This window comes from Lytechinus pictus, chromosome 4 (genome assembly GCF_037042905.1).
Source record: "Lytechinus pictus isolate F3 Inbred chromosome 4, Lp3.0, whole genome shotgun sequence".
NCBI classification, from domain to species: Eukaryota; Metazoa; Echinodermata; class Echinoidea; order Temnopleuroida; family Toxopneustidae; genus Lytechinus; species Lytechinus pictus.
This window is the reverse complement of record NC_087248.1, coordinates 10881178-10894786: the sequence shown is the minus strand read 5'-3', so window position 1 is coordinate 10894786 and position 13609 is coordinate 10881178. Positions and strand designations below refer to the sequence as shown.

At 39.1% G+C, this 13609-nt stretch overlaps 1 protein-coding gene across 2 annotated transcripts; it reads right to left on the bottom strand.

Annotated features, from left to right (window-relative positions):
- Positions 1 to 6198: 6198 nt before the first annotated feature.
- On the bottom strand, positions 6199 to 11482 carry LOC135153954 (uncharacterized). 2 transcript variants are annotated; one of them, XR_010293445.1, is made up of 3 exons: positions 11365 to 11482; positions 9450 to 10916; positions 6199 to 7089 (listed from the first exon to the last, which is right to left on the bottom strand). XR_010293445.1 is itself a non-coding variant. In XM_064098912.1 (2 exons), exons 1-2 carry the CDS (start codon positions 11365 to 11367, stop codon positions 9849 to 9851), a joined length of 1071 nt encoding a protein of 356 aa, XP_063954982.1. In that variant the 5' UTR covers positions 11368 to 11482; the 3' UTR covers positions 8770 to 9848. The 2 variants fall into 2 exon arrangements, 1 of the variants encoding a protein (XP_063954982.1); XM_064098912.1 differs by lacking the exon at positions 6199 to 7089 and having other exon boundaries at positions 8770 to 10916.
- Between the last annotated feature and the right edge of the window lie 2127 nt (positions 11483 to 13609).

Here is a 13609-nt window from a genome sequence, read left to right as displayed (position 1 = left end):
CATTGCATTTAATACGACTATTTTTATTTCAAAGAGATGTGGATGAGGGAGATGCACAATTTGAATACTTAGAGGCATGGTAGTTTAAATATGAACTATGGATAAACAGATTAAGAGAGTGGAAACAAGGAATGGGATTCTCAAAGAGAGAGTGTGTTGGATGGGTGAAGAGAAAAAAGGAGACAGAGAGTGGGTGAGATAGAGAGATGAAAAGATGAATAGGTAGAAATACAGATGAATATATCGATACATAGAAAGGGAAAGGGGGATGTTAACATGATTATGGACCTTTTACAAAGGTAATCTACAAATATGGTTTGATAATCAAGGGAATAAGTTGTTGCTAACGGCTAATCAATGGAGTAAGTTGTTAACACATTTGGAGGCCAAATATTTTCCTTGCTGCACTCCCTCGTCTGTAAATACATACGAAAATGGGATGTTGGCTTCTGATCCGAGACAAAATTTGTAATTTTTGAGCTCCCCGAAAGTTGTCTAAGGTAGACTAATTATAGGCCATAATAAACGTTCCTGATTGTCGAGTAAAACGTGAATATGTAGGTGCATGATGATTATTGAGAAAATTAGACATTATCTACCGAGTAGCTACGATGACTGCAATGATCAATTCTGTCATCAATATCAAACTGGGTCATGACAGGTATAATATATCTGTCATGACCCAGTTTCCCTTTTGTGTTACATAATTTATTGCATTTTATATCCACGGCGCACACTCTCGCATAGTAACCCAACGAAAATCACCCCTTGAATATTATTGAAACTAAACTCTCTCTCCTCTCTCTCTACCGCCCCCCCCTAAAAAATGCATTCATATTCCAATGTTAAAGAAACGTGGTAGAATGCATAAAACAAATTTATGACATAAGTCATCAATCGACTCACTATCACACTCACCCACACTCAAATTATCTCCACGCGCACTGTCCTCTAAAACACTCTACTGTACATACATGTGATAGGTCATTATCCAAATCACGCGAAACAATCTATACCCAGACAGTTGCAACTTCGTGAACACAAGCACACACTCGTACCCACCTCCCCCCCCCCCACACATACACACACATTCCATGCGTACTACAATTTTTTTTTTTTTTGCATTTTGGATTCGGTCTCATCTATCAGATGGAAGTATATTATTTAACGAATATTACGCTTAAAGCCTTAAAATCATCATTGTGCACGAACAAATTTCTGCGAGCTTTACACCTCAGTCACATTTCCCCTACGGCGCCAAGCAGTGAGTGGAAAACAGCCGTTTTAATTTTTTATTCAAATCACTTATATGTAGCTGGTCCAAAAATGTTTAAACGGCTGTTTTCGACTCGCCGTACGGCCGCCGTAGGGGAAATGTGACTGAGGTGTAAAGCTCGCAGAAATTTGTTCGTGCAAAATGATGATTTTAAGGCTTATACTAATCAGTCGGGTCGCGTGCGCGTGCGAAATCACTCGGGTTTTAGATTTCGATGCTTCTTCTTCTTCGATGCGGGTTTTTTTTTTTCTTACGGTGTCGTCAACGGGACAAACACGCTGGGAAAATATATTGAAATTCGAGTTTCGTTTTAAGCCGGCAAGTGCCTTAAATAAAATGTACTGGCCTACTGTTTTAACATAATCACATTCCACATATTTGACCTGATTTCTGTTGAATTTTGTGTACATCACACATCATTATCTCCCATTTACTCCAACATGTACTTCTCTTTCCGCACACTCGATTTTGATCGTGTGGTACTGAACTGAAGTTATTGGTCACAAACACACGAACTTCTAAGGTCCGGGTTGAGTCAGGTCAAATATGTGGAATGTGACTATGTTAAAACAGTAGTCAAAATTCGCTTGTTTGTTATGTTAAAACTGTAGTCCAATACATTTTATTTAAGGCACTTGCCGGCTTAAAACGAAACTCGAATTTCAATTTCATTCTATTTTCCCGGCGTATTTGTCCCATTGAAGACACCGTTAGAAAAAAAATCAAAAACCCTAGTGATCTCGCACGCGCACTGACGATTAGTATCAGCTGATTTTAACGCTCCGCCAAAGAACAAGGCAATAAAACGAATGAACCCCTGCTGTACATTTTTATTATTTATTGGCATTTTTTATTCATGGAAATAAAACATATATATTCAACTTGTTTGAACAACCTTGCTACTGAAGTGAATATTTTCACCCGACGTAAACATAACTTTCGGTTGTTTGTGTCAGTTGGATCTAGGGAAAAAACATAAACTAAAAAAATGTAAACAAACTTCATTTGAAACCTCTCCAGCAATTTTCTTAATTCCTTTTTTTTTATATACATGTATTGCATGCATTTTTTTAGGAGTACGAATTTATTCACATTTTCTCACATGGCAATACAAAGAAAGGGGGAAAAGGATAGCAAGGAAAGAATCAAGCCTATTTCAAGCGGTTACCACTATAAGCAGATATGTCGCGATGGACTAATAAGGCTGTGTGTGTGTGTGTGTGTGAGGGTGGGTGAGTGTGGGTGTGAGTGGGTGTGTGTGTGTGTGTGTGTGTGGATGGGGTTTGAGTATGGGTGTTCCAGTAGGCCGCGCACTAGATATGTAATTCACCTTTGTTAGTATCAATCCCAATACTATAACCCATAGTTCACTATTGTTTTTTTTTCTTTCTGTTTATAACAATCACTGAATAATCTCGCTGATGGTCCATTTGTCACAGCTTAACATGCCGAGAACGGTGAAAGTGATAAAGGTTAATATGTTTTTGCGCGAAACTCTATTTTCCGTCATTCTCTTTCCTTCATCGTTTCAGGAAACTCAGTCTTCGTAAGTGTCTTTGTTTCCTAAGGTTGTGTCTCCGTCAGGCCTTCTTGTCTTCTTCCATCTGGGTTCATCGGTTGCATCTCCACTTGTGAAGATTCCTTTAATATCTTCATTTTACGAGGTCTGTATTTGACACGTATAAGACATAGGGTTGCTATCAACGCACACGATGATATTACAAATAGACTGATAAAGACAACTGTAATATGATTGATGGTATATTCTTTGTAGATATAATGATCGCCGTATGTCGTTGGAGTGTAAGTGGAAGAATCAGTGACAAGTTTGCTGTCATTTGTGAGTTCAGTTAACACTGTCTTCCCTTTACTCATTAGTATGTTGAGAGTTGTTGAGATGGGTGTTACTGGTTTTGTAGTTGATGTTGACTCAATTGTGGCGGATCGCGTAAAGTCCTTGCATTCCCCGGGATCCGTTACATAGTTAACCTCATGAGAACAGCATCGGATATTCTTCTTTACATTCATCCAAAAGACACCAGTTACTTTGGTAGATGAAACAACAGGTGCACTCTGAAAGGTAGCTTTTTCACCATCCTGGTAGCAAATGAGTTGAGCAGCCCCGTCGCTTCCCACGTTTGCTTGACAGTGGACCTCTCGTAAACCAGCATCATACGGAGATATGGAAACAAAACAAACTGCTCTACTAGGTGGACGAATTACGTCAAGAAACACATCGAATGTTCTCACCTCCCGTTTGACCTTTCTTCTATGACTTGAAACAACCCAAACATATACACCTCTGTCTAATTCTGAGATGTTGAAAATATGCAGATTAACACTTAAAGAACCTGCTCTCCATGTGGCGCTTACGATAATTCGACCCATTTGGGTTGGATTCAAAGCATCCGGGTTCATGGTTCCATTGATATTAAATGGGTCATGGATGCCTACTCTGAAGATTTCCCAGGAGTGCTGAGAATCGTCAGTAAATACATACGAAAATGGGATGTTGGCATCTGATCCGAGACGATATTTATAATTCGTGGACTGCCCGAAAGTTTGTCTCAGATAGACTAATGTAATAATTATAGAAATGACAGTGCATCTATTGAAGAAAACTGCATCCTGGAGCCAGGCCATAATTGACGTTCCTGCAAGAGTAAAACGTGACAATGAAGGTGATGATTATTGAGAAGATTAGACATCACCTAAGAGTTAAAACAACTATTTGAATGACTATAGGAAGTTACAATAGTCAATTTGCTAGATAGCAGAACATATGATGAACATGTTTGTAGTTTTAATGTTTTAATTTTTGGCAGCTTTAGGCAGGTAGGAGCTATCGCAAGAACATAATGTGTCTCGTAGTCGCCTTGAATCCAGGGATGTATACGAGGCCGCCTTCGAGGTAGCCTCTTGTCGAGGCCCTGGCGGCTGCTTCCCGAGCGAAGCGAGGGATTTCTAGGCCTGGCGCGCGCGGCGCTCTGCTTCGCTCTCTCTCCCTTGCTTCGCCATGTTCGATCGGAAAGCAGCCGACAGGGCCTCGACAAGAGGCTACCTTCGAGGCCATTTTTGCCCTCATTGGTCTTTGCCTCGGTCCGAGTATGTGTACAAATTATTTTGGATAATGTTTTCTCCAGCGGCCTCGTGACTCTGGAAGTACAGGACTTGAATATACCCCTGCCTGAAACACTCCAAGAATTTTGAATAACAGTGAAACACAAAAATCTTAGGTTATGAAAACAATTCTCTGTTTTTAATCTCATATAGGCAGGCCTGTTGTCGAATAAAATCGATTCAAAAGTAAAGTTTTCATTTCCACAGTGATAAATGTAGAGATAAAGAAAGGAAAAAACATACCATTTTATAATTCTCAGGGATTGTTGAAGTTGAATCCGATCAGGATCTATCTCGTTCTCTTCATAACGACTTCATTGCTGTGATTCCCTAAATCGTAACTGACTTCCCTCCAATCTACGTATTTAGAAATAAATTTAGTCGCTTTCGTCATGTGATTCGTGTCAAAGAGCATATGTGATAATCTGATAACAGAATTTCGTGATCAATATCTAATGAGTAATGAAAATGAAAGATTACAAATGTATTTGATGAGGTTAAGGTGCATAATTTTATGTACATTATTACTTTATCATTTTTATTTTAACTTAATTTGAATCAGTAGGTTATCAGGGGTGTATTTTATATCTCGATTATTAAGGGAGTGATCTGGTTTGGTGCGGACCCGGGGGGGGGGGGCACTCAGTATATAATGCATAGTGGGTATGTGCCGCGGAGGGGACCCCCATTTTTACACCCAAATTTCCGTTCCAGGGCATAGCATTTTCATCTTATTAAGAAAAAGAACTAAGAAAGCCGCTCCGAAGCATAGCATTTTCTTCTTATCGAGAGAAAAGAAGAGAGAAATCCGCTCCCAAGCTTCGCATATTATTCGTTACGCCGTTCCGGTCGCATTGATCCGCCACAATGAGCTGCAATTTTGGTGAAAAGCGGCCGGTGAGCGCTGTCCGACCATCGCCTCTGCGCGAGCGCACCCGGCGCCCGTGCCGCTGGGATAGCTGCATATACACGTACGCCCGTTCCATAGGGATGCACACGCAAGCGACCCGTTCCAAGGACCCCCGTTTTCACAAACATTTGTCGTTCCGATGCCCGTTTCGAGGACCCTCCTTTTTACAATAAGCCCGCTCCAAGGCCCCCGTTTTTTGTCTCGCCTGCGGCACATACCCACTACTTTTTTGGTCGAGTGCCCCCCCCCCCCCGGGGGGTGCGGAGAGGGAAACCGATCGTTGTTTCTGTAAACATTGAAATAAAAAGCGAAAGATGTGATGTTTTTCATTTCTACCCAAACCATGCAAACGATTGTATTGCTGAAATTAAAGAGCCACAACTTTTGATGCATGATTGTATGTAATCAGAAAATACCTCTAATGAGCATCTGCGTAATACCTTGGTCACACATTTGCTCTACGGCGGCCGTACGGCGAGTCGAAAACAGCCGTTTTTTAACATTTTTTTTCCAACTACATATAGGTGGTTTGAATTAAAATCAATAAAACGGCTGTTTTCGACTCGCCGTACGGCCGCCGTAGAACAAATGTGACCAAGGTATAAGCGACGTATAGTTTCAATGGACAGCAAGCTGGCGCCGCTTGAAGCGAGCGCGTATGTCCAACAGCGCCCTCTTGAATTATGGAAATGTATACCTATATCTGACATACATAATGCACCCACCCACTATCATACTCTCGCACGTTCAAATCAACTTCACGCTCACTGTTTTCTTAACACTTAAGCACTCATCCATATGAATGTAGATAATTTGGTCACAACCCACATTACGCTCACAATTACTTCGCAAAAAGAGGCAATTTCGTGATCATAAACACACACACACGTTTCAGAAAATCAGTTTTATTATCAGATTTGCACTCAGAAAGAATGAAAAAATCTGTCCCATAAACAGATTATACTTTGTGAAAGTCCTGGCGATTTAGATATTTACAAAATGGGGATATTTATATTCGGACATTTGTTATAAGGATTCGATCTTTTCTATGAGTTGTCAGTTTTATTGAAAACCATGCACTGTCCATTTACATAAAGTTTGAAAAAATTGGTGGGCACAAATATTATGATGCCGATTTTCAAAGAAGAAAGTGATAAAAACGAATTCGTCGTGCTTTACATCTCTTCAATTTCTTAATTTTATAATTTCTTTGATTTTTTTATTCATAAAAATAAATAAAATACACCGCAACTTGTTTCTAAATAAATTGCTATACCGGGATACGTGGAAAGGATTATAGATTTCACCATAAATGTATAGGCCCTAAAATAAATAAGACATTATTTAGGAGTGTGATTCGTGAGAGCAAGACTTGCGTTGTTGGTTAGTGTTCTCTTTGATGAAAAGGTTATTACTTGTTAAAGGTTCATTTTCAAGTCGTCTCTTCTAAAGACATTCCACTGTTTTGATGAAAGAGGTAACGAAGGGGAACTTTGGCTGAAAAAATCTTATCACCACGATCACCATGCTAATGAGAGGCGGTTGAATAAGGAAACCGTATTTGCGGTAGCCATTTTGTAAACTCCAAGATAGCGCAGCTATATCAAGCTTTTTCTGTTTCTCAGGCCATGAAGGTAGAATGTAGTACTATAGTCACTGAAATAGAATGAAGCTCAAATGTTGATAAAATCATTCTTATATAAGGCAGCAGAAGAACGGATGACGGATGCCATACCCGGAATGCCATATAATATCAGCATGTGCAACGTAGGCTAATTGAAAGCTGTAGAATTGAAGAAAACGGCCGTTAAATGTGACGGGGAGATTGAACACTGTGCTGTTACTGATTGCTCATTCCATTACGAAATAATAGTTAACAAAGGGTTCTGGAAAAACTATACGTAGTCGTATAGTGGAATAGACCTTCAGCATCCCGTCGGTTCACTTGTTAATTTTGTTGTGCTCGAGTCCCGTTTTATTTTTATTTTTTAACAATGCTTCTGATTGCGGTTAGTGTTGGCTTTGTGCTTGTGATGTGTTCCATATCACTGGTCCTGATCATACAGAGGGCAACGAGGCAAGGTCGGCTACCCTTTAACAGGCATCCGGACACAGTTCAGTTTACAAACCTTCAACAAGGAATCTTCCCTAACCCAAAATGCAGCAATTCTGAAGAGCCCGTCTATGAGCAGCCTCGCAACTGCACAGTCCGCAGAAAGTCCTCTGCCAAACCTCTTCCACCACGTCCGAAGCAAGATATTAGCGAGCTGAAGAAACTGAAGGATGATGTTGATCCTGAAGGCAGTTGTTCAGATGGCTACTCTGGAGTATACGAAGATTCATCGCAGGGTACAGATGACAACAACACGTCTCTGGTCTCAAGTAGTGAAACATCAAGTGCCACCCAATACCAAGAATATGCCGAATGCGATCGCGAAGATGATTTCCTTCACTATGACAACCAACAAGTGGTAGAATCCTTCATTGGTGATCGGCAGAGCTCCTACAACTGGAACAAATCGTTGGCATTCAAGGAGTTCTATGAGGGCAGTGTAGAAGAGAAAGTTAAGATGTTTGCGTCAGAGGGGTCCCTCCCGTCCGGAATATCCAACGCATTTATCTCGAATAAGATGGGATTAGATGTCAAGCTTCATATAGTTTTGATATTGAAATCATTATACAACTTCCCTTTTCCCCAATGAAAAAAATAAATAGATCGGGGTTGTTTCATTCCTCAATTCTGTTCAGGGGAGCGTTTCATGCAGGCGCGGATCCAGGGGGGGGGGGCATAGGAGGCACGTGCCCCCCCCCCCCCCCCCCCCGGGGGTGCGGAGAGGGAAACCGATCGTTGTTTCTGTAAACATTGAAATAAAAAGCGAAAGATGTGATGTTTTTCATTTCTACCCAAACCATGCAAACGATTGTATTGCTGAAATTAAAGAGCCACAACTTTTGATGCATGATTGTATGTAATCAGAAAATACCTCTAATGAGCATCTGCGTAATACCTTGGTCACACATTTGCTCTACGGCGGCCGTACGGCGAGTCGAAAACAGCCGTTTTTTAACATTTTTTTTCCAACTACATATAGGTGGTTTGAATTAAAACCAATAAAACGGCTGTTTTCGACTCGCCGTACGGCCGCCGTAGAACAAATGTGACCAAGGTATAAGCGACGTATAGTTTCAATGGACAGCAAGCTGGCGCCGCTTGAAGCGAGCGCGTATGTCCAACAGCGCCCTCTTGAATTATGGAAATGTATACCTATATCTGACATACATAATGCACCCACCCACTATCATACTCTCGCACGTTCAAATCAACTTCACGCTCACTGTTTTCTTAACACTTAAGCACTCATCCATATGAATGTAGATAATTTGGTCACAACCCACATTACGCTCACAATTACTTCGCAAAAAGAGGCAATTTCGTGATCATAAACACACACACACACACGTTTCAGAAAATCAGTTTTATTATCAGATTTGCACTCAGAAAGAATGAAAAAATCTGTCCCATAAACAGATTATACTTTGTGAAAGTCCTGGCGATTTAGATATTTACAAAATGGGGATATTTATATTCGGACATTTGTTATAAGGATTCGATCTTTTCTATGAGTTGTCAGTTTTATTGAAAACCAAAAGTTACGAGTGTGCATGCACTGTCCATTTACATAAAGTTTGCAAAAATTGGTGGGCACAAATATTATGATGCCGATTTTCAAAGAAGAAAGTGATCAAAACGAATTCGTCGTGCTTTACATCTCTTCAATTACTTAATTTTATTATTTCTTTGATTTTTTTATTCATAAAAATAAATAAAATACACCGCAACTTGTTTTTAAATAAATTGCTATACCGGGATACGTGAAAAGGATTATAGATTTCACCATAAATGTAGGCCCTCAAATAAATAAGACATTATTTAGGAGTGTGATTCGTGAGAACAAGACTTGCGTTGTTGGTTAGTGTTCTCTTTGATGAAAAGGTTATTACTTTTTAAAGGTTCATTTTCAAGTCGTCTCTTCTAAAGACACTTCACTGTTTTGATGAAAGAGGTAACGAAGGGGAACTTTGGCTGAAAAAATCTTATCACCACGATCACCATGCTAATGAGAGGCGGTTGAATAAGGAAACCGTATTTGCGGTAGCCATTTTGTAAACTCCAAGATAGCGCAGCTATATCAAGCTTTTTTTGTTTCTCAGGCCATGAAGGTAGAATGTAGTACTATAGTCACTGAAATAGAATGAAGCTCAAATGTTGATGAAAACATTCTTAGGGCAGCCATGGCAGCAGAAGAACGGATGACGGATGCCATACCCGGAATGCCATATAATATCAGCATGCGCAGCGTACAGTAGGTTATTTGAAAGCTGCAGAATAGAAGAAAATGGCCGTTAAAGGTTTCGGGGAGATTGAACACTGTTCTGTTCCTGATAGCTCATTCCATTACGAAATAATAGTTAATATAGGGTTCTGGAAAAACTATACGTAGTCGTATGGTGGAATATACCTTCAGCATCACGTCGGTTGGTTCACTTGTTAATTTTGTTGTGCTCGAGTCCCGTTTTATTTTTATTTTTTAACACGAATTTCATATTAAAAACGAAGGAAATTATTAATAAAATAAATGTCACTATCAACATGATCAAGGGTATGTAGAAAGAATATTTTGGAATATTTTTTGGACAAACGCATTGATTGGAGGAATCAGTTTCTACTTTAGATGTAGCAGAGTAACTGGTAATTTCATTCTCATTGGGTGACACAGACCAAGTTTTTTCACGATCAATTACGAAGTTGAAAGTTGTTGAGAGCGGTACTCTTGTCGTCGATCGTCTAACATCAGGTTCAATGACATGAATGAGGGCGTCTTTTATAAAGTCATTGCAATCTCCTGGAACCTTCACGAAGTTACCTTCATGCGAACAGCACCTAATAGCTTGCTTTGCATTCATCCAAAATACACCCTTCACATGGGTTGATGTTTCAAGAGGTGCACTCTGAAATGTTGCCTTCTCGCTATCCTGGTAACAGACGAGCTGTACCCCTCCATCATATCTATCACTTTCTACTGTTGCGACGCAATGAACTTCACGCCAGTTAGATGAATAAACTGATAGACGTATTACACATCGTGCTCTTCCCGGTGGTACTATAACATCTACAAATACATCAAATGTTGAGACCGAGGGTTCTACTCCACTCCCATGGCTCTTCACAGCCCATATATATACACCTCTGTCTAATTTCGTGATGTTGCGAATATGCAGATGAGCACCCAAATAATCTGTCCCCCACATAGCGCTAACAGTAAATCGCTCTCTTTGTGAGGGATTCAGAGCATCTGGTTTCATAGTTCCATTGATATTGAACGGATCACTGATGCCCACTCTAAAGATCTCCCAACAGTGTTTATAATCATCAGTAAATAAATACGAAAATTCGATAATTGCATCATTCCCGAGACGGAATACCTCATCAGCGACAACAGTTTGTCTCAGATTGACTGATATGATGATAAAGACAGTAACCATGGTAACGATTTTGTGACACAAAAAGGAATTCCTTGAAACCAGTGCATGCTGATAATGACGACGTTCCTGAAATAGGAGAAATGGAGTGGATTGTAGTTCATAATTGAGAAAATCACTGATCAGCATAGATACTTAACAAAAACTAAAATTGAGATACAGATATGGCTAAGATAAAACCCTATAGTGAATCATGAATAACCGATGGTGTTATATGGCAACGTCTTAGGAATGCTGTTTTATTTGATATTTCGTTTTTCTCCGTCTTTCTCCGATTTTAATTTGCTGAATTATAATGAAACAAACATATATACATATACGTGCAAGCGATAACCTCTGAACTAGGTTTATTGAGCAAGAATACAATTATACCAATATGGAATGATTTAACTTTTCAGCTACAGATACAGAAAACAAGTAGGGGTAACAGTGGTTGATAAAATGGTCTTCACAGATTTGACTATCAATTACAATATTTTATTTGATGCAGAAATATAGAAGAAAAAGAAATACATACCATCGTCTAATTTGAAGCCTCTAAAATGAGTATCCCAACTCACTGTGATTGATATATGATTTTCATGACTGTGAACACATAGATCCCTTGAGTAGTATCTTGTATAATGTCAAAATCCATTTCCCTCCAATTCCATGTCGGTGTCATTTCGTCATAACAATCACGTGAAAATCTAAAGAGCACTTACAGATTTCATGGCGAACTTTGATGTTTGACTAAGATATGCAAAATTATGGTATTTGTAAGATTAAGATTGTAAATATTGAATATGATTTGTTTTTCTCTCAACGAGGATCGAAGGGTATGTTTGTAATGATTGATAACAACTATATGATTTGTTGTGATGAGTGGATTGGGGTCGGCTTTTGGGACGATGTGGGCGCCCCAAAAGGGAATTTGGAGGTGGCAGTGTCATTTATCTATTCGTATCTTGTGCAAAATATTATGTCACCAATTAGTCACAAATGTTGCCATGGTCATGTATGTATGTATTTGAGTTTTTGTCAGAAGTGTATCAATCATATATGATTATTTACGTCTGGGACCGACCTTTAACGTCACCATCCGAAAGACGTGACCAGGGTTCGAACCTCGAACCTCTGCATCAATTTGTAACTTCCCTATGATGCATGGTCAGGTTGTGAAAGGGTCTTTTCACACGAATTACGTGTTTTTTAGTTGATTGTTAATGATGTTCTCGATAAAATCAATGTTAACAAACATTTATAAAAAAATGCATATAGCATTTCCATTTATTTGAATACAGGATAAAAGAGCAAAGTCAATTAAATGCACTGCTCTCGGGAAGACTGAGGTGCTGTGGCCGGGGATCGAACCGCGGGCTTTCAAGTGTCAGCCAGGCGCCTAGACCACTCGGCCACATCACCTTTAAACCTTTGCGCGCTGATGTTGCAATCTGGCACATTCGTACAATTAAATTCAACAATCGTAATAATTAGTTTTCTCCCCTACCTTCAAATTAGATAATGCAGATTCTATTATTTGTCAAAATTTGACTCGGATGATGAAAGATCTAGTCCCTCTGTGTATGCACGATACGCATTACTGATAAAATTGGAGTGTGTAAATTAGTGAGAGAACATTTTCCACTCTTGAGAAAGTGATCTAAGTTAAATGACTTTTTATTGAATTGTAGACAGGTTAACTACATTTTATACCATATGGTTTCGACTAGCAATTTCATTAATTTCGTTAATATTTTGGAACACATTTATCAAATCGCAAGCACAAGTACAAACGAACAGCAAAATACATAATTTATTACAACTATACAAGGGTGTATGTCTTGTCTATCTTCATGAAGTTTTGGACTTTGCCAGAAAGGGTTGTTAAGGTCTTAAACTGTAAACTCATGCTATACCGTAACTCGCTCCCTAGCTTATTGAAAATTATGTCCAGTGTGCGCGCGCACTGCCTCCGTGTTGTTTGGCACCATTTGTTTGTACACCAACGCACCGGATACACGCATAAGATCCACTGCATGTACACGTACACGATCGATCACCTATGATTTTCTCTAAATGAAAAATATGCTGCACTTTTTTTTAATCTCTTATTTTGTGATGAGAAAGATGTTTTTTTTTTAAATGGACAACAACCCCCCCCCAAAAAAAAAAAAAAAAAAAAAAACTTAACCAGTTGAAAAAGCATAACCCATACAGAGTGTTTGTGCGTGAATATTTTACAAATTAGATTAACATACATTTAAAAAGTAAAAGCAGGGGCGGCTCTGAACATATTTTCGTTTGGAGGGGGGGGGGGCAATTTTTTCTGACACTTTTCAACTTCTTTCAAATTTCACGATAAAACATTATACACAATTTTTTCAACCTTAAATGGCACTTGTACCAACCTTATGGAGTTGTATTTTGCACCCTATAAGTGAAAAAGGTGCAAAAAAGCACCTTTTTATCATTATTTGCAACAAGAAATGCTCGTTTTCACACTAAAAGGTGGAAAGTTGGGCATACGCCTTGACTTTGAATTTGGCATAACAACTATTAAAATTTCCTATGGTTGCAAGAAATAGACACCCATATAAAGAGAACAATTTAAAAATAAAGGTATAAAAGAAATAACGCAGTTCGAACGGCTTCGAAAAAAATAAGCGCTTAATATTTCAATTTGTGCAAAATGTAGGCAGTGCGGCCCCGTCTGCATGCATTTTCGTGTACCGTATGTTTGTTTCCTTCGTTAAAATATACACTACTTATTTTTTACGTAT